Source organism: Lepisma saccharinum, chromosome 2 (assembly GCF_977018435.1).
Source record: "Lepisma saccharinum chromosome 2, izLepSacc3.1, whole genome shotgun sequence".
Taxonomy (NCBI): Eukaryota; Metazoa; Arthropoda; class Insecta; order Zygentoma; family Lepismatidae; genus Lepisma; species Lepisma saccharinum.
The window spans coordinates 130,322,560-130,344,599 of NC_139230.1; the positions used below are offsets into that span (position 1 = coordinate 130,322,560).

At 39.1% G+C, this 22,040-nt stretch overlaps 1 protein-coding gene across 1 annotated transcript in view; it reads right to left on the bottom strand.

The window, feature by feature from the left end:
- LOC145984498 (follicle cell protein 3C-1-like) overlaps positions 1-22,040 on the bottom strand; it is a 215,888-nt gene that overhangs the window by 55,500 nt on the left and 138,348 nt on the right. Inside the window, exon 3 of the mRNA XM_083118154.1 lies at positions 18,672-18,831. Coding sequence (XP_082974280.1) covers positions 18,672-18,831 — 160 coding nt within the window. The remainder of the gene's footprint in view (positions 1-18,671; positions 18,832-22,040) is intronic.

Genomic DNA, 22,040 nt, shown 5'->3' on the forward strand with positions numbered 1-22,040 from the left:
GCTCGAGTCACACTTTTCCTCGCTTCCAGATTTATACGTCATGATGGGTGCACTTTTATTCAAAGCACCGCCTTCATGCGCATCAATGCGAGATTTCTTTGCCGGGGGGACTACGACATCATGTTCCGGTAGACGACATTTTTTCAAATGCCTAGCAACATGAGGTTTCGAAATTAATTTTCCACAGTTACGACATGCCACTTTCCTGCAAAGACCGGAGGGACCTGGTTGCGATTCCATTTTTTCTCTGTTATTTATATATATACAGAGAAATTTTTTGGGGGGTTGTTGTGGTGGTGGTAGGGGAAAGCACACTGAAACAGAAGGAAAAAAAAGTTGAAAAATGATAGACATTTTTTTTTCTTCCACAAGTGCATATATTAGACGCGAACAGTATGTGCACTGTTGTAGGAGGTGTGTGTCAATTTTTATGACTCCTCTGAATATGTGTGTGTCAGACGCAAAACAAAAATAAATATATATATCATGAAAAAACTTACATTTTAAGAGAGAGACAGACTTCAAAAAACTTGTAGCTCACTAAAACTTCCTATGTATGTATACTGCCAGACAAACAAATTAAAAAACACTGAAACAGGCACGATTCACGTTCACTATGATAATGATGTACAAAAAAAGAAACTGGTGTGTTATATAGGAACCCCCACCCACTCGACCCCCTTTGGTTAAAACACAATGAGTCAATGTCCTAGCAATAAACCCCCGTTTGACCGATTTCACTCATGCTATACTTTTTTTTCAACAAAAGACTTTTCGATGCGCACAATATCCTGTGGGGGACAAATAACAATGAACGGGCGTTGACAGTTCCACCCATGCATGTATTGTCGATCATTTCCTCGGCCCCGTCAGGGTGTGTGGTGTGTGAAACGGTCGACCCCACACAGCACAAAAACTCAACCATGCCTGAAATGAAAACGGTGGACGCCTCGTTTCCTGCTTGTGATTCGATTGTTATCGGGGATGTGGCGGATTCTTTATTCATGACCGTGGAGGCGGAAAGGACGTGAATTCTACGATCGTCTGCAAAAGGTTCCAACGGACGGGGCGGTTGCCGCATTCGCTAATTTGATCAAACTTTTTTCACGTCGATGCGGCGAGATGAAAAGGCGTCGTCTACCAATTCGGAAATATATTTATATATGGTTGAGGTTGGTAATATGTACGACCAGTAATCGCAACGCCAGATGAATAAATCGACCAAGTTTGTTGATGACCAAAAAAATAGATGCGAATAAACGATCTATCTGACAGGCCCGGGTTCGTGCGTTCGCAGATGTTGCGAGTGGAGGATGGCCCAGATGAAAATTATAAATCGTGTGGAATTTAATATCAAGTGATGGGTCTTTCAAAATTCTTCCAAGAGAATTATTCTCGCGTCGGTTCTTCGTACTCTCAACGGTAAAGGATTGATTGCTATTCTTAAATTATTTTTATCGGACCACACTCTCTCCGCTCGTGTTATATCATTTTTACGAAACAGCGGTGGTAATTTTTCTTGGATCGTTTTGTGGTCGATATCGGCCAAACGGCCTAATTCGAACAACATGATCAAATGCGGTATCCATTGACGTACAGGAAATTGATACGAACTTTAAAAGCGTCGTACCATCTACGCAATGGACGAACGTGAAATTCTAAAACAATACGGCGACCTAAAACGTTGAAATTTGGAAGTAGATGTGGTTGGAAATTGAAAGTTAAATTGTGCAAGCTTGAAAAGAGTGCTGACAAAATTTTCGATTCGAGCCAAATCCGTTTTCACGAGCGTTTCAAAATGAATTCGATATTCTCTTGGAACACTATCATTTATTATTTTTTCGTTTGAATGTGTCGCTTCCAGATAATCTAAATTGAAATGATCTGAGATTACATTTCTGAGTAGCACAGGTGAATTTTTAAACGGCATAACTTTAGTGAGGAAAAACGCAGCCGTTAGAGAACCTTTTTTTTTACTTTTTTTTGGTTGGGCACCACGCACCCCTGGCGAGGTTATATAGGGGCCAGGGAATCCTAAAAAAAAAAACAATTATTATTTGTTTGTTTGTTTGCGTCACACAATACGGAAATAATGAGAGGCACATCGTTCCCCCCGAGAGAGAGAGAGGTTTACAAAGGTCACGATATATAAACATTTTGGTCCCCGGGACTTGGAAAATTACGATAAGGTGCATTCATCCTTCAAAGGGTGAGAGGGTGAGAGAGTGAATTTCACTCATCACTGCTTTTCTACGCCGTGAAACATCGTTAGCGCAATAAATGAGGCGCGGAACGTGGAGAGAAAGTGAGTTTTTCAGGTTTTTGTGGTCGTTTGGTCAAGAAATCAGAGTTGTGGTGGGAATCACATTTACTATCTACTTATCACATAGTTTACCTATTCATAATATACGTTTCGTTGGTGCACTTTGTGGATTGCGTCGTGGTTGTTCTAATTAACGTTCCATTAATCAACATGAAGTAAATCGCGGCATGGAAAGTAGAGGGAAAATGACAATAAAGCAGAACGAGAGGCCCTTGGTTCCCGATTAATGAAACTTTGTCTACATGCAACTGGGTCGCTGCGTGAAATCGCTGAAAATGTAATTTCTTAATTTTGCTATTTTATATTGCTTTTTTTGGAACTTGCGTCAACAAAGGTCATCAGCATGATTATTGAAGTAATTAAATGGATGATAGGACATGATGATCCATGCCTTACACAAAATTGTAAGTTGCGACTAATGAATTTCGATTCGTCTTATCATTTGCCAAGTAGTTGTTTTTAACTCCAATCTTTTTTCAATGAGTTCTGGGTTGACAACATGTGTGTTTTGCGATGATGATTTAATGAAATCCATCACTTCAGTGCACTTTCTTGACAATGACTCTAATATCAGTGAAGAAAACATTTCCTTACGAGTAGCTGTTGTTAAAAAAACAATTCCTGAAACTTTTCCTAGAGGTCTCACAGCGCCCAGCTGTTGTTTGTTATGGCTTGGCCTGGGGGTATGACTCACGCTGCTGTCAATACTGAATCGTTCCCGAGAAGCCAGGTTCACCAGGCAAACGTAAGCGATCATTTTGTTATTTTGATTGCATAGACAACAGGCTTTAAGATGTTACGATATCGTAGTTCACGTGGCCCACAAACTACTTTCTCTGACTGTACACACATACAAAAACCAACCAACTCACGGGCAGTTCGTTTAGCGAGTAAAATGTTTTTGAATGCTGTCGTATCAGTTAGGTATGTGGTTCCAGATAGGGTGAAAGAGAAAACTTCCTTGGTGGCAGTGAAGAATAATTTCCAGTATGTACTACTTGATCCGAAAGTCTCGAGTATATAGAAATCATGAGAGGAAAACTATCATCATTCTTAAGCAGTGGCGAAGCGTTCTCCCTGGCAACTCTAATATTATTTCCCTATTTCATTTCTTGTGATTTCATTATGTACGAGAAGCGCTTCTGCGATTGTTGTGTTTCGGACTATATGACGTCCCTGCTATCGACAGTGCAAGAGTTAAGCAATCGAATTCATATTTAAGACCTTAAAAAGTTGTAATTAAGGATCAAAATATAGAATTAAGTGAGGAGCTTGAAATAATGCGCTATCATCTTTATTTTTCTCAAATGCTTCAATCGAAACCAGGGCAAGGGAAACAAACATCATGACACTGTTGTTCGAAGAAAGTAAGGTACACTCTGTTCCTGTAAACTCTGGAGCAAGCCAACGAAAACAAGTCTTCGGCGCAAGTAGTGACTCGAGATGACTCGGCCAATGAAAGCGCGAGAATGGATGTGAGTGCATGGAGGAGAAAACCAACTTGAAGCTAATATCCGTTTGCAGCAGCCTGCACTGCTTTGCTCAGCCCACTCACTTTCTCCTTTTCTCTACCGTTATACACGATTAAGCTCCACCGATTCACAAGACAGAGTGTAGTTACGACAGCAAAAGCTCAAAAGACGGAAATTGATAAAGATTCAAGGTCAGAACAACAACCAATCCAAAACACAAAGTTATCTGGAATAACTTCTAGGAGTACAATGAATCAAACAGATCCTATTCAAAAGATATTCAAACTAATAGAAGCATAAAAAATAGTGCAAGGTGAAATCCTGTTCCAGTTTCACATCAAGGGAAGAAAGAATTTTTGAGTTTTGTGTTTATAAGTCCACTTCATACACAGACAGGTTTATCGGACTGGACCTACGGTTTAAAGTAGGATCCGTATCACTATGTGTCATCCAATATACAGGGTGATCAGAGAGACACTTCAATCTTACAAATAGATTGATTGAATTGTTGTTTAAGTACACTTTATGCACAGAAAGGCTAAGCTGGACTGGACCTACAGTTTGAAATGGGATTCGAATAACTGTGTCAGTAGTGTAATTGGGCCGGTTCAAAATAGTACTTAGTAGGTATGCATTTGTAGCCTCTTTTTTTTATCAATTGAATATCAGTTTTTGACATATTGTGACAATTTTTTGTCGATGTTTTAGCGTTTAGCGATGTTTTAGTAAAATTTCCCTTTTTTCCCACTCGTACTTGGTAGGTATGCATTTGTAGCCTTTTTTTTTATCAATTGAATATCAGTTTTTGACATATTTTGACAATTTTTTGTCGATGTTTTAGCGTTTAGCGATGTTTTAGTAAAATTTCCCTTTTTTCCCCACTCACACTTGGTAGGTATATCACGATCTTACGTGATATAACTTAACCTATTTTTTTTCTTACGATTTTTTAATTTTTTTTACGATCCTAAGTGATATAACTTAACCTATCATTTTTTTTTATTTACGCACCGAACTAACCTACAAGGGATTCTGTTTGTTTTAATATTTCAGTATTTTAAGGTTTTCACAAATTTTATATAACCTAAAATGTGTTGGATGTTGATTTTTTTTTAGTATGTGGCAATTTTTTTATGAATTACGACCTTGATGTTGGTGCGATCGTTGACCACCACCTGCTTCCTCTTTGTTGTATTGATGACGAACATCGGCCTGCGGTTTTTGAATTCGCTGGGAGTGTAGTACATGTCCACGCTTCCCTCCGTTACCCTCTTGTAAGCAGAGTAAGCTTCGTAAAGTTTTAGGTAATCATCTTTGGTCATGTCGACCTCTGTTTGTCAAAAATTCGAGATATTTGCAATTTAACGCTGTGGACTTGGAAAATTTTCGATTGATGAAAAAAATTGGTTCCATGACGACCTATGTTCATTTTGGTATGGGAGGACAGAGGACACCGAGAATCGACCAACGCACTAAACCCGACCTTTCTACGACTATTTGTTCAAAAGTTACGAGTGATCAAAGTTTTTGGGAGAGGGGTGGGCGTGACCCCAGGACCACCAAAACTTGGTATACGTATTCTACACCTCCAAAATCGACAGGGGGAATCTAACGATGCCGTATGGGGGTGTTTTTCGATATATTTTTTCGATAACTCTTACCATTTTCGAGATATTTGCAATTTAAGATTTTTTTAACGCTGGACTTAGAAAATTTTCGATCGGTGAAAAATATTGGTTCCATGACGACCTATGTTTATTTTGGTATGGGAGGACAGAAGACACCGAGACTCGACCGACACACTAAACCCGACCTCTCTACGACTACATGTTCGGAAGTTACGAGTGATGAAAGTTTTGGAGAGTGTCCACAAACACCCCGTGCTCTTGAACTAAGGACCTCCAAAATTTCGTACTAGTACTCTTTATTACCAAAATCGACAAGGGTGTCAACGGGGGAGATTTTTCGATTTTTTTTTCTATCTCTCACCGTTTCCGAGATATTTGCTGGACTTGGAAAATTTTCGACAGAGGGGTCAAATATGATAACCTATGTTTATTATTGTTAGGAGAACACTGAGCCAATGCTAACGCATGTCTCTACGATGATCCTATGGAGCGTTAAAAAAAAAATCGTCAATTGGCCCACCCTTGAACGTTTAGGACCACCAAACTTTGGCATACGTACTCTACATCACCAAAATCGACAAGGGGGTGGTGTTTGGGGAGATTTTTTCGATTTTATTTTTTTGCGCTATCTCTCACCGTTTTCGAGATATATTTGCAATTTTTAACGCTGGACTTGGAAAATTTTCAGAGCCTACGTTTTTTTTTTTTTTTTTTTGAATTTCCAGTCAGGGAGAACACGAACATGTCAATGCACAACCTTCGAAGTTACGAACGAACGGCCCACCCTTGGATCTCCAAATTTCGTACCCGCATCACCAAAATAGACAAGCGGGTCGACGGCGAAAATTTTTTCGATTTATTTTTGCCCTATCTCTCATTGTTTTCGAGATATTTGCATTTGATGCGTTAGAACTCTTCCGTCACTCTTTTGTTCTTCACATCTTGGACGAAGGACTTCTCGGCGAACTTAGGATGACGCTGCACACGGTGTCGTCGGGCAGTGCATTGTGAAATTCGCACACGATCTTGATGTTGGTGCGATCGTTGACCACCACCTGCTTCCTGATTGATTGATTTGATTTGGTGTTTAAGTCCACTTTATGCACAGTAAGGCTAATCGGGACTGGACCTACAGTTTAAAGTGAGATCCGAACCACTCTGTGCCTCCACCGGGTATCGAACCCAGGATCCCTTGACTACAAGGCGACGACGCTACCACTGCGCCATCGGGGAGACCTAACCGCCTGTTTCCTCTTCGCTGGACGTGTATGGGAAAAAATAGAACCTATCGAAAAACAGCATATTCTTGGTTAATTAACATTGATGAATGGAATGTGTTATAACTAAAGCTTTTTCTCGTCTGATAGGAGGGGAAAAAAAGTTGATTTCGACATCTGAAAAAGAAAGAAAAGATCGCTCATCAAAATTAATTGGAGACCAAATATCATGAAACATCGATAAAGGATGTGCTTTCTACTGAAAATTTAATTACTTATAAACATGGAATGAGTGATATTCTCGAAAAAAATTCAACCCCCCCCCCCCCGAAGAATTCGAATCCTGTTAAAACAAAAAAAAATCAACACGGACAACAAACATGCTTCACAAGAAATATTAGCATATAAACCATCGATTTCTTCTTAAGAAACCTATTTTGTTTAATTAAAAAAATCCTAATGAAAGCACATGCCACTATACAAACTATAAAAAAAATACAATCCCTGGCATAAAATGAACTTTAAAGAAAATTAATGAAACTTATTTCCACATAATGAACCTCAACGTATATATTTTTGTACATTTTTTTTATTCTGTGTACCTCCAAAAATATGAATTAAATAGATTCGATATTTTGCAGGATTTAAATTAAACAGACGTAAATAAGAATTGGGAGCACGTACGTAAATGCAATAGAATCAGCAGTTAAATAAAGTATAGATCAAGAAAAAGTAAGCCATGGTTCGCATAACCTAATAGAAATAGACTTAGGTGGTTAAAGAACACCATGTTTAGAAGATTACTTGAAAAGTAAAATTAACGAAATTGAAATAAAAGTATCAGAGGTGCAAATGAATTGAGAAAGGGGTGCCAACCTAAAGTAAACTTGATAAAAAAAATGGCTGACTATTTTAAATAGATGGAAGAACTACTTTAATGACGTTTTAAATGTTCATGTAGGAGATAAATCAGAAATAAATTAAGTACGCACAGCAGAACCTAACTTGATTGAAGTTAAAGATGCCAAAGAGATAAATTAGTCGAGAAGAAACTTGTTAATATGTCTGACAAATGTACAATTCATGATGGATTAAAAAAAAAGAAGATGTTCTTTTTAATTTTGCCTTAGAATATGCTTTTAGGAAGGTAAAAGAAACTAACGAAGTACTGTTAGCATATGCAGATGATGTAGACTTACTGGGGAATGATGTAAATACAATTAAGAATAATGCTAATATATTTTTTCAAAGCAGCTAAAGAGATAGGTTTTAGAAGTTAGCAATGAGAAATCTAAAGATATGTGCTTACAGGCCGAAACCAAGTGATAACAGCTTGTTTGAACCAGTTTTCCAAATCCAAATACTTAGGAGTAATACTAACAAATGAAAATGATATTAAAGAGGAAATGAAAAGTAGGCTTAATTCATGTTACTTTTCTCTTCATAAAACTTTTGTCTCCTCGTTTCATATCTAAGGAACTAAAAAATTACAAATATGTATATAGATCTTGCTCAGGATAAGGACAAATCGAACTTTCGGGTACAAGAAGGGTAGAGAATTAATTAATTAGTTAATATTCAATGTAATATGGTTTCACGTATTAAACAAAAAAAAACAAAGTTAGTAATAAGGTATTCATATTGACAAGGGAATTCTTACAAATTCATTCTCTTCGTAAGTTTGCCAATAGCATTTTTCATCCTGTGTTATTTCAAATCTTCAATTATGCAATGCAAAAAGGAGAAGAATTTCCATGACATGATAACATGAATTTGTACGTTGAAAGAAAAATGAAAACGAAGAGCTGTGGTAAAAAACAAACAAAAAAAACGCTTGACTCTGACGAGCGGGAAACATAATAGAAATCAAGGACGGAAAATATGAAGAGAGGAAAGGGGATATTCAAAAGAAGGTGGCTCTTCCATGATAATTTTTACTTTCTCAATCCGAACAAATTCATAAACATTATCATCATTGAATGTTGTTGTTGTTGAGTTGGTGTTTTAAGTCTATTTTATGCACGGTGTGACTAATCGAGACTGGACCTACAGTTTAAAGCGGGATCCGAACCACTATGTGCCTCCACCAGGTATCAAACCTGGGACCCTTTGATTACAAGGCGACAACGCTACCACTGCGCCATGGGGAAGGCCCCATCATTGAATGCTTGGTTACGTTGTCCCTCCGAACGAAAGATGGAATGTATACAAGCCTGTGCCTCCTAAGTTCATCGTGGCTTGCGAAATAAAACTTCCGATGATTTTTATTTTTTTAAGAACATGCTTCGCTAAGGAGGTCAAAATGACAAGTTCCGTAATTCGAATAACTTGTTGATTTCATTAAGAACGAGGAAGGAATGCATGGCTGTAGTATCATTACATCAGATCATCTTTTATCTTATTCGCGTCGATTAATCTCCTTACGTTTCTTCTTCTTCTTCTTGTTCTCGTCCCCAATCGCTTCCATCTATCCTGTTATTACAATCGCTACTTCTAGATTATCATTTTTTCTCCCTGCAATTTTACAAATATATATATATATATTTTTTCATGATCATGTAGAGAACACCAGAAAAATTTCAGCAATATCGATCACTCAAATGGATATCATCATCTTCGTCCAATACAATTCTTGAAAATTTTATATAGCACTTCCAGGAGTATGTTGGTTAAAAAAAACAAAAGCGACCCCGAAGATTCCACTTTTATCTTGTTCTGTCTCGTTTAACCGATTTTGAATTTGAGATTTTTTTTTTAATTATTATTTTGCCTTTCGCGACACGTTCGACTATTTGTGACAATACGTTTCAACCTTTCTGTATAAACGTTTCAACGTTCCAGTAAACGTTTCAACGTTGTGAGAAACGTTTCTCACAACGTTGCAACGTTTAGAAAGTCGTTGATTTTGTTTCTGTATTTTCCGTCGTTGGGTTTCCTCGTCATGTCGATCGTCGCGAATCCAAAATCGTCACTGTTCCAGCAAGAAGAGCAGCGTTCCGAAAATTGATTGATTAACAGGCCGTTGAGTTTAGATAACATGGAAGGTAGAAATTCATGATCTGCCTTGCGGTGTACAGTCTCCATTGTTTGCTTTCGGAAACCAAAGAGATTCATTGTCCTTGCTAGTTCTTTATTGTGTATGTGATAATTTGAGACAGTTAAAGTTTTTTTTTATTTTAGTTATAGTTATTTAAGTTTATTTTTTTTCAATTGCATTGCCTATAATTTTTACTAATTTCTAAACGATAGTGGCCCCAAGGCAACGTGTGGATTCCACAAGACAAAATACATATTTTATCGTCATGCGGATCTAATGCTACTTTCCTAACTTTGTTTGTTGTAATCACGTGGTCTACACTTTGGATTCTTTGTTCTATACTTAGTATCGTCGATTGTGAGTAAAGGCAATCGATGTAATCGTGGAAGGTGAGTTTGTTCTCCACCGTATTTTTGCCCACACCTTTTGCTTTCTTCGTGACGCTACTCTCTGTTCTCATGGCATACATTTTCGAACGCAAACCCGCGAACTCGACAATAATATCACCGTTACATTCATCTTTCAGTTTACCTAGGACTTTTTTGTTACGAGATGGAATTCCAAATCTGTTGGGTTGAGGATACGTAGAAGTATCGAAATACTCAAGCATGGAAGGATTTTTTATGTCTTCGTATAGGTTAGGTGTTTGTATGCTGTAAATAAAGCTGTCGGTGTCCGTGTACGAAAGTGATATTTTATCATTGTAGAAGGGTTTCATCACGTCATAATGAAATTCAAATATGTAAAGTTTCGACAAGTCGAGAACCGTTGCGCCAACGTAAATTGGTTTTCTGAATTTCATCAATTTTATATCTAGATTGAAAAGTGCCAAATTCTCGTTGTAAATTTTTCTCGACTTGAATCTAGGATCGGCTATCCACTTCCGACATTTATTCTTATCGGAAATTAATTTCACGTCTACGTGCTTTCTAACATTCTCCATGGTCTTTCCGTACACCGCATTGTTCATTAATTTAAAGAAGTCCTTGTCTAAATCGGAAGTGGCAGCTGTTCTATGTTATGTGTTAGTTTCTATGTAAGGTCTTAACCACGTGGAATGTTTAAACTTTAGTATTCTTCTAACATTTACTATCTGAACATCCTTCCCAATCAAAAACCGGAGATTCTTGTAGTGGACGACGTATCTCTGTTTAGGGTCTAATGTTAACAAAAGCTTGTCTTGAACCGAGTCGGGTGGACATTTGATTTCGGGAGTCGGAGGCAAATCCGAAAACGTGTCGTGCAGGTGGTCGGAGAATTGGAGATCTACCTCTGCGAAGAAACCACACTCGCTATCGTCGAAATGAATAATGTCTATCGAAGTGGGATCTAACCATTCGAATCCCCCGTAAGGAAGTTTCTGAACCATGGCATGTCCGTAGAGATTATTAACGTCGGCGTAGAAGATGTAATTCCATGCCCGATTTGAATCGTAATCTTCTTTCATGTGTACGTTATTAGCTTTTGCATGTCTCTGTACGCATTGCACCATTCCACCTCGTATCCCTCTTTCGATAAATAGCAACATGTCAACGTCCGATATCAGTTCCAGCTTGACCTTTGTCTGGAATAACATTGCCGACCACGCTAATCCCGGTAGACTGTAGAAATACGCTGGATCTAATTTATAAATATTCGTTGCCGTTTTCCTGAATGCTTGAAAAACATCCGCGAGTATCTTCACGTCTTATTTTAAGTATGCGTCGTGGTAGTCTCCGAGTGTCCTACATTCTAATTTCTCCCACATGAGTTGCGCGTGTTGGTATTCTTCGTCCGTAATTCCTTTCTCTCTGAGTCTGCTGTAAAATTCTCTTGGAGGTGGGAGAGCGTCGTCGTTAAATTTAGAACCATCACTAACATATTCGTAAGGATAAAACCCTTTACGTCTAACGAGTTCTATGTCTACGTTGGGAAAACTAGCTCTAGTTATTTTAAATTGATCGTCGGTGAGTTTGTTCGCTAATGCATCCAGACTTGCAGAGAGAAATCTATACGAATCCAGGAAGCGCATCTCGATTGTATTTTTCGTTCCCGGAATCGACACTTGCTTGCTGAGACTAATGTAGCGTTCTTCATTCTCGGCCAAGACACCTATACGTTTCGGATCGTAGCCAAGATGTCTCACCAGGTGGTGAAAATCATATCCGCTTCCGTTGTGAAAGAATATGGGGATGAATTTAGGTTTCTGGATTTTAAGATTGCACGTGTTGCAAATTCCACCTATGTAGTTTCCGCTGAAATGATCGTGGTGGAATATTTTTTTGTTCTCATCAGTGAAACTTTGATCACATACCGGACACACCTCAGTGGAATTGTAATTTTGAAGTTCATTTTCAGTTAAAGGTGCCATCGGTTTTGATGTAAGCAGTACGCTAACAATTACCTCAACCTCCTCCACCATTTTTTCCAGGAAGTGTTCGATTACATTTGGCCCGCGGTATATATATGCTTCATTTATTTTATCACGTCGCACAACAACATAGCCGAAACTATTAGGTTGATGAAGCTGGTACGGTGTTGTGGAGGAAATTTCAGGATCCGGTTCACAGTAGGAGAGTGGTTTCAGGAAAGACTCGAAATCTGCGACGATGATTGCGGGATGTTCTAACAATGCCTTGTGCATTTTGAATTCTTCGACTTCGTTCGTTTCGGGCATCAACATTCTAGCCGGTCTGTTGTTGCCGCAGTAAATTTTATGTTCGACAAGTTTATCGATAGCAATTTGACGTCCGGTGTAATTTTGATAATCGAGTTGTTTTCGATCGTCGAACATGGTTAGACATCTCGGACAAACTTCGATGCAATGTTCATGCTTGGTTGTTTGGCTTCCTAGTAATCGAGACATTGAACGAATTAGCGTGTAATGATAAACATCCTCGTTGGAAATGAGAAGGAGATTTATTACACAAGCATCGTCATCGTCGATATCGCTTATCCTGACGGGATGCACGAGATATTTATCTGACGTGAAGGAATATACATTAATAGCGATGCGTTTTCCTGCACGATTTTCGAACTTTGTTATATCCGACAATGTCACCGGGTATTCAATGCCAGACATTACACTTTCAAACTCGGTCTCGTATTGCTTGTAATGATAAACCCGTTCTGGATGATTTGACCTATGAATCGGGTGACGTTCTGCCAACACACACCAGAGAAAACACTTTTTATCGCTGTTCTGTATATTTAACACAGCTCTCTTGTGTTGAATGTTCGGTGGAAGAGGAACGTAGCTGGAAGCGCGAAGAGGCGAGAATTGGTTCACGTAAACAGTTAACGTGTGAGGACTTCCACATAGAGACCATCCCGACCCTTTAGCCTCGAAATCGTCATGTTTCTTAACCAGCTCGTTGGAAACATTTTAATAGAAGTTGTCTAAATTTTCGACGTCAGCAAAATAAAGAGTCTGGTTTTTTGTACGATGATAAAAAAACTCGTTGTGCCATCAACTTTCTCGTATTCAGAAAACAGAACAACGTATACTTTTATAGAGTTGTTTTCAAGTTTATCTTTTAAAATATTTAGTACAGATGTTTTTGTTTCATCCAAGAAACTAAGGATGTCACGGCCTGGTTCTGACTTAATTGAAAAATCCTGGAGTTGGTCGTTGAATGCAGATCTAATTGGTTTGGGTTCATTAGATAATTTAATTTGCTTGGAAGTGGAAAGTTCCGTTTCTGGATCATCGATTTTCCTTTTCGATGCTTGTCCGTTCGATGGTTTGCAAATTTTCAGGTGTTTACTAAAATTTGTGATGCTAATCATCTTTCCGCATCGAGCACAGGGCTTAGAAGGTAACGAACGATTACTTCTCGAACCTGTTTCGCTACATCTTGCCCCGTGTACCGATAAATTGTTCCTTGAGATTAGCTTCCCACAAGTAACACATTCAGTTTTATCATTTTTACGATTGAAACTGGTGGTGGATGCCATTGCTTTCTCCAAAATCACAGAAATCAAAAAGTCTAGTATATAGCGATACAATTTTCTTCGAGTGATTACAAAACTCAAAAATTCAATCTACTGTAAATAGAATTTCAGGTATGTTATTTATATAGAATTTCTTGTGTGCAAATACAAAAACTCAAGAATTCAATCTACTGTGAATACAATTTTCAGGTATGTTATTTTATATAGAATTTCTTGAGGTGATTACAAAACTAAAAAAAATCAATCTACTGTGAATATAATTTTCAGGGATGTTATTTTATATAGAATTTTCTCAGGGCGAATACAAAACTCAAAAATCCGAGACAGTTCAGTTTTAACGTGTTCATATTTGAAAAAAAAATACAAAATACGCCTTGGAGATTTCAACCAATCCACTTTACTAGATTGGGGAAACTCTAACTATTGTTATTTGGAACCTTTAACCTTTTTTGGTGACGTAGAGTACGCGTAGAGAGGTCGGGTTTAGTGTGTCGGTCGAGTCTCGGTGTCCTCTGTCCTCCCATACCAAAATAAACATTGGAACAAAAAAAATGTACCGAAAATTTTCTAAGTCCAGCGTTAAAAAAATCTTAAATTGCAAATATCTCGAAAATGGTAAGAGTTATCGAAAAAATATATCGAAAAACACCCCCATACGGCATCGTTAGATGTGCCCTGTCGATTTTGGAGGTGTAGAATACGTATACCAAGTTTTGGTGGTCCTGGGGTCAAGGGTTAAGAAGTTAGCCCAGCCCCTCCCAAAAACTTTGATCACTCGTAACTTTTGAACGAATAGTCGTAGAGAGGTCGGGTTTAGTGCGTTGGTCGAGTCTCGGTGTCCTCTGTCTACCCATACCAAAATAAACATAGGTCGTCATGGAACCAAATTTGACCCCCATCTGTCGAAAATTTTCCAAGTCCAGCGTTAAATTGCAAAATGTCTCGAAAACAGTAAGAGATAGCGCGAATATCCTTCCCGTTGACCCTCTTGTCGAGTTTGGTGATGCAGAGTACGTGTACCAAGTTTTCGGAGGTTCTTGGAGATCAAGGGTGGGCCAATTGCCAAAAATGTTTTTGATCACTCGTAACTTTCGAAAAAATAATCATAGAGAGCTGGGATTTCTTGCGTTAGCATCGTCTCGGTGTCTTCTGTCCTCTCATAACAAAATTGGCGTAGGTTGTCATGGAACAAAAAAAAAACGTTCCGAAAATTTTCCAAGTCCTGTGCTAAAAAATCTTAAATTTGCAAATATCTCGAAAATGGTAAGAGTTATCGAAAAAATATATCGAAAAACACCCCCATCCCGGTAGCGAATCTACCCCCCTTGTCGATTTTGGAGGTGGAGAATACGTGTACCAAGTTTTGGTGGTCCTGGGACCAAGGGGTAAGAAGTTAGCCCACCTCCCAAAACTTTGATCTCTCGTAACTTTTAAACGAATAGTCGTAGAAAGGTCGGGTTTAGTGCGTTGGTCGAGTCTCGGTGTCCTCTGTCCACCCATACCAAAATAAACATAGGTCGTCATGGAACCAATTTTTTTTTCAGCAATCGAAAATTTTCTAAGTCCAGCGTTAAATTGCAAATATCTCGAATTTTTGACAAACAGAGGTCGACATGACCAAAGATGATTACCTCAAACTTTGCGAAGCTTACACCGCTTACAAGAGAGTAACAGAGGGAAACGTGGACATGTACTACGCTCCCAGCGAATTCAAAGCACGGAGACCCATGTTCGTCATCAACACGACGAAGAGGAAGCAGGTGGTGGTCAACGATCGCACCAACATCAAGATCGTTTGTGAGTTCCACGACGCGCTGCCCGATGATACCGTGTGCAGCGTCATCCTGATTGCAGAGAAGTCCTTCGCGTACGACGTGAAGAACGAGAGGGTCACGGAGCAGTTTTAAAAAATTCGTAAAAAAAATTTGCCACATACTAAAAAAAAAAATCAACACCCAACACATTTTAGATTATATAAAATTTGTGAAAACCTTAAAATACTGAAATATTAAAACAAACAGAGTCCAATGTATGTTAGTTCGGTGCGTAAATAAAAAAAATGATAGGTTAAGTTATATCACTTAGGATCGTAAAAAAAAATTAAAAAATCGTAAGAAAAAAAAGATAGCTTAAGTTATATCACGTAAGATCGTGATATACCTACCAAGTACGAGTGGGAAAAAAGGGAAATTTTACTATAACATCGCTAAACGCTAAAACATCGACAAAAAATTGTCAAAATAAGTCAAAAACTGATATTCGATTGGTAAAAAACAGAGGCTACAAATGCATACCTACTAAGTACGGCGTAGAACCGGCCAATATACACTACTTGTGTCATTTGCGTCCACCGAGTATCGAAACCGGGACCCGTTTATTGCAAGGCGACGACGTTGCCATTACGCCATGTTATGTTTGTATGAATATTGTTTTGTGTACAATATAACATTGTGAAACCAACAAGCAGTGAACTGAACGCCAGAGAGCTTTCTTTTTAGGGCCTCACCTGATGGCGAACTGGTAGCTTCTTCGCCTTGTAATCAACTGGTCCCGGGTTTGATACCCGGTGGAAGCACATGTGGTTCGGATCCAACTTTAAACTGTAGGTTCAGTCCCGATTAGCCTTACTGTGCATAAAGTGGACGTAAAACAACAAATCAACAAATCAACCAACCAAGCCAGAGAGCTTCCTGTAAGCTCCATAAGATAAACCAATAGAAGAATCTTATTCATCAAATGATATCTAAAGCGTGCAAAATTGGCTTCCATCCAAGTATTTTCTCAGCATGCTCAATATTGACATCTAAATTAGAAAGTAAATGCAAATATTTTAGAATTTTGTATCTTTAATTTCACTAATATTATGTGCAACTTGTTTACATGAGGTGCGACACAAATATGTTGAATTGAATTAAGACTTTCTGCCTAATATTTTTTGCAATGAGATTAAGGTAATATGGTATCTTTTAGTTTCTAGACATTCTTTTTAAAATATTTTAACGTATAAAGCTTTGATTACTTCTGAAAATCACCCCCACTGTTCACCAAGCAGTGACACCACGCTTTGCACTATTATTGAAGTAAATGGAGATAGATAAAAGGCTCGAAATGAAGATGTGTACTATCTTTGGTCACATTCCAGAGGATGAACTTGATAATGCTAAGTATAAAACTAAACATAATTTTATGCCTGTCTTGTCAACCAGTGACTCCAGAACTTCTATAGGGAAATACATTGAAATACTAACTCAACGGAAGAATTCCATTTAGTTAGAGCAACAACATGAAGAGGTAAAGCCAAGAAAAATATTACTCTCTTACATATTTGAAACGAGGAGGTAGTGCCCGCCATTTATTTGATAGAGAAAGAACTGGAAATGACGAAAATATGCGTAAAGTTGTGTGAAAGAATATATGCATTTTATTTAAAATATCAAATTTCACAAGAATGGGGAGATTTTATAATTTTCTATGAAACGTTATGAACGTGAATATATATATGGCAAAGGAATCTCACATCTAATGAATCGACGTCCCAATTTCACTTCTAGGACTCCTACCTTGAAACATGCTAACGCTGTTCATTGGATAATGTGGGAAGGAAAGGAACTAACAGTTCAACAAAACTCGTAGTTGGAATTTCCTGAATCGACGCAATCAGCACGAAAAAACTGTCGGCGCAAATAACCCAGTGCAACTTTCACGACATATTTTATTTCTAGCTGTACTTCAATTACCCATGAAGTGTGTTCTCCCCCAGCACTCGCTAGTCCACACATTTATTCCAGTGAGCCGACGACTTCAATTTCGAAAAAAAAATATATATATTTATCTCTCTTTTTTGGGTGACACTAACGTTTATTGAAAAAAAAATTCTACAACAACAAAACGAATTGTTATCCCCAAACAAAGTAAATTGATTAAAATTAAACTAATTGATAAACATTTATACAACATTTCCTAATGACAGCGTATGTACCAGATCAGCAATATTTCGTAATTTGTTTATTTCTACACACAAACATATAACATATATATATATATAATACATGGCATACACAAAAGAATGGTGTGGTTTAGAAAACCTAATAAAAATATTATTTTTCACCTTGCACGGGCACAACATACACCGTCAGCGGCGGTAACTATCCAAGTTTCTTACGCGTTAATTATAATCCTTCAGTGTGTGCACTCTGGGTCACACGACACACACCCACACGATAATCAAACTCTTCCCAGATTCAGTGTAGCATGGCCGCTGTAATGGCCTGCAGTTAATGCGTTATCCGATCACAATTTCATAATTATGAACATTATAGTTATGGTGATACATAAATGCTACCTTTAACGACCCCCAAAAAGAATGAAATCACATGGTGTTAGATCCAGCGAACAGGGTGGCCAAGGGAGAAGGTCGTTGTCTCCATTTGCAACACGTCAGATCCAACGCTGTGGAAGAACGCCATTGAGAAGCACTCGTACGTTCCTGTGATAAAGGGTGAGGGCGGGAAGGGGGGATGTTGGTTCCTTCCAGTTGTTGAATGTAATCGTCATAATTGGTATTCAGTATGGGTAACCTGCTTGCTCTAGTCACTGACTTGGGGACTTCACTGAAACGCCTCATGCACTATTCCTTTGTTGTCATCAGACACGTGAGGTTGGCCAGAACTCTTGCTTTTACACAAGCATCCAGTTTCCACAAACTGTCGGTACAACCTGGTTACGTTATTCTCGTGTAGTGCTGCATTTTGAAATCGTGCACTAAACTCATGCTGCACTGTAAACACAGACCTGCATCCCTCAAAACGGAACACACAGAAACCCTTTTCCTGATGGGACGCCATTTTGGAAACTGGCCCCGTGGCCTCACAGTAAGCATGACAAACGAACTTCTGGTAGCGCATAAGAAACTTGGACAGCTGCTGATGCTGACAGTGTATGTTGTGTCCGTGCAAGGTAGGAAATAATAGTTTTTTAACCGCACCATTCTTTTGTGTATGCATTGTATATATGCACAATGGCATAATTATAAATTATTCCTGTTGAGAAATGCATACTTACCTCATTCACGCAGTTGTCGGAGCAATTATTAACGCCGGTTATATTGCATGGGACTTTGTGAGGAAATCTCGTTGCAATTAATGGTTGTCCTTTTGTGTTGTACCGGCTGTCCACCTGGATATTTCCAAAGATACCACAAATGCAAGAAGACTGCTTTCTACTGAAGAAATAGTAACAAAAAAATCACGTGACACACTTCTTATAGGGGCAGTTTAATAAAAAAACACATATTTCCATGTTTGTTATTTTATATCAAATGTATCCCTCTACACATTGATTGCAATGATGAAAATGCATATATACACAAATGCGAAACATACATCCAGGTTTTACCCAGATATCAAATTTGGAACCTCTAGCATCAGAGCGCGCTACACATACCACTCCTCCATAGAGGTCAGCTATACAAATACGCTCTTGTATTGCAATCGTAAGAAACATTTGCATATTTTAGTGGCAGTAGCCTCCAAGTTTGATTCCTAGTGTAAATATCATAAAGACGGCCTGGCCCGATATCTATTGGCTACTACAATTGAGAACTGCACACGTGAACGCTCGCGCTCGACGTAATACTTGCACCAGTGTTGGGAGAATCAGTTGCCATAAGGAGGTAGAATGTTCAAGAAAGTGTTCGTGCCAGTGATTTGGTAATTGATACCAAGTCAATAGCAGTGACCTAACGAACTTTCCTCCAAGTATCCATTCGCAGAGACATCCCCGACAACCACATGATACTGTACGATGCTAATTATGACAGCTTTTGTTGAATGCCCATCGTAAGTATCACCGTCAAAGAACGCTACGGCGAAACCCTTTTAATTAATTTATTGGACTATATTATGTAATCACTGGAAAAACATACCTGGCTGGTGTAATGGCCTGCGGTGGTGTCCTGCCTAGGGCTGTTGGCACTCACTCACACACACACACACACACACACACACACACACACATACGTGTAAACGTGGTCTTATAAGGCCCGAGTGAGTGTACATATGTTGTTGGAACCACTATAATTTGATAAATTAGCATAATCAAGGTCATTTTAAAATGTCGAGACCATGCATGTGATTACAAATACCACCGTGGTTTTTGAAAATTATCATTTATGCAGTTTTCCTGACGAAAAAATGTTTACTATTCTTGTTGGAACCTGGTACCAATATCACCTGTCTAATTTACGTGTTGTAATTTTAATACAATTGCATCCGTTGTGGGTACCAATCAATATTGCAAAACCCGTCCAACCAATCACAATTCTTGTAGGTCACATGATTTCCACCTGTGTGTAAGCAGCTACGTGCCATACCGAATTGGGCAATAGTTGTGAAATGCGCTTTACAGCGTCAATTGAGAGCGCGTAGCTTGCACGTATCTGCTTGGCGCAGAGCATTCGGAAGGGGAGGGGGAAAAAAAAGAAGAGTTCCTCTCGCGGCGGAGTTAGGAAGGGATTAACTGCGGCGCAGTCAGTGGCGTACTTAAGGAGTTTTTGCCCCACTGTGGAATTGAGAAAATAATCACATTTACCCTAATCGCTGACTCTTAATTTTTACTTTGCATACTTTTACGTGTTGTTTGAAGATTTCAGAAATCAAAGAATGCCGCAACTGTGTGAAACGAAGCTCTTTACTGGAACGCTACCAAGCGAAACGCAATAGGTAACAAGCGACAAGAGATACGTATCGCTTGGAATTGAACCCTCAGTAATCAATTCGACCTTTCGCATTGATGCGACAGGGCAAGCTGCACATGTCGCTTTCGGCTCGGTGCATTAGGTTTTTCGCGCATGAGCGGTGAATTTCTTGCTTTAGATCGAAGTCGCCAGTGTTCATGGGAGTCCGTAAGGGGGGGGGGCAAGGGGGACCCGTGCCCCCTTTGGAAAATTAAAGTCAACCAAAAATTATATATTTCACACATATAATTCCATTTCAGCCACAATAATATGAGTTAATTAATGCAGGAACATGATAAATTCAAATGTAAGCAATGTTTTTTTGAAGGAACATTGGGTAAAATGTTGCTTATTTGCTCCGCCTGGAAAAAAAATACCTTCCTTGCCCTTCCCTGGAAAAAAACCCTGCTGACGTCCATGCCAGTGTTGTCTGTCGATTGTCGCCTGCCACTTGTCGCTTCGATCTGAAGTCTCCTTGAAGGGGTCAGGGGAAGAATTCTGACGGAGGCGACAAGCGACAGTGTGCTTCCACATCGACAAGAGACACGGGTCCCTATTGTCTTGTAGACTAAAACATTCACCGCCCGTGCACGACAAGTGGAGGCATCACGATGCACAACATTGATAAAGTAGCAAGTTTGAGTGACACAACCAAGCGACATGCAATATTTGCAGCTTACCGTGCTGCATCAGTTCGAAACGTTGCAATGATTACCGAGGCTTGTCGCTTGTCGCGTTACGCTTCGGTCTGGAATCTGCTTAAACGGCATAAACGGCAGGCGACTAGCGACATGGAGATTTTATACCAAAGCGACAAGCGACAAGCGACATTAGACCATTCAATATAAGGCAAAGCATTCACATGCGCGAACAAAAGTACGAAGCGACATGATGCACGGTATTAACAAAACTGGCCAATCAGAGCGACACGCAAGCTACAAGCGACACCTGCATCTTGTCGTGTCGCTTCTGTTCGAAAGGTTCAATTCATTACTGCTGGTTCGCTTCCAAGGGACATGTGTTGGTTGGCGCTTTCGTGTGTAATCTCCCTTACAAGGCAAGAAAGCTGCAAACGACAGACGACAAGTGACAGGCGACAAGCGACACGGAGAATTCACACAGAAGCTGCAAGCGGCAAGCGACACTAGCACAGTTAGTCTAAATCCAAACATTCACCGCGCATGAGCTAACAAGAGCACTAGGTGACAGGATGCACGGTATTGAGAAAACGGCCTAATTAGAGCTACACGTGCAGCTTGTCCTGTCGCTTTGATACGAAAGGTTGCATTTATTTCTGAATGCTGGTTTGCAAGTTAAGCGTGTCACGTGCAGCTCCCCTCTGAAAGCTACACCAAGCCATTGTTTTATTGAATTCTCCTCAGGAAAGGAAGAGAATGCTTATACAAATACAGTTTCCGTAGATCATTTGCGAAGCCACTCATTATATTTGAAACTCTACTTTATGTGCACACTCAGCGTGCACTATAATCAACTGAAGCGGCCCAAACGAATTATTCGCTGGAACTAGGATCTCACTTTCTTCATCGTTGTGAAGGGTCACTCGCAATAGAATTGTTACCATTTTATCTCTCTGGTTGAGAACAGAATTTGGAGACTATAGTCGACAAAAAAATTATTTCTCTTGGAGTTATTAGATTGGGGGAGGAGGGTGGTGCTTCAGATGGCTGTTCCATGTA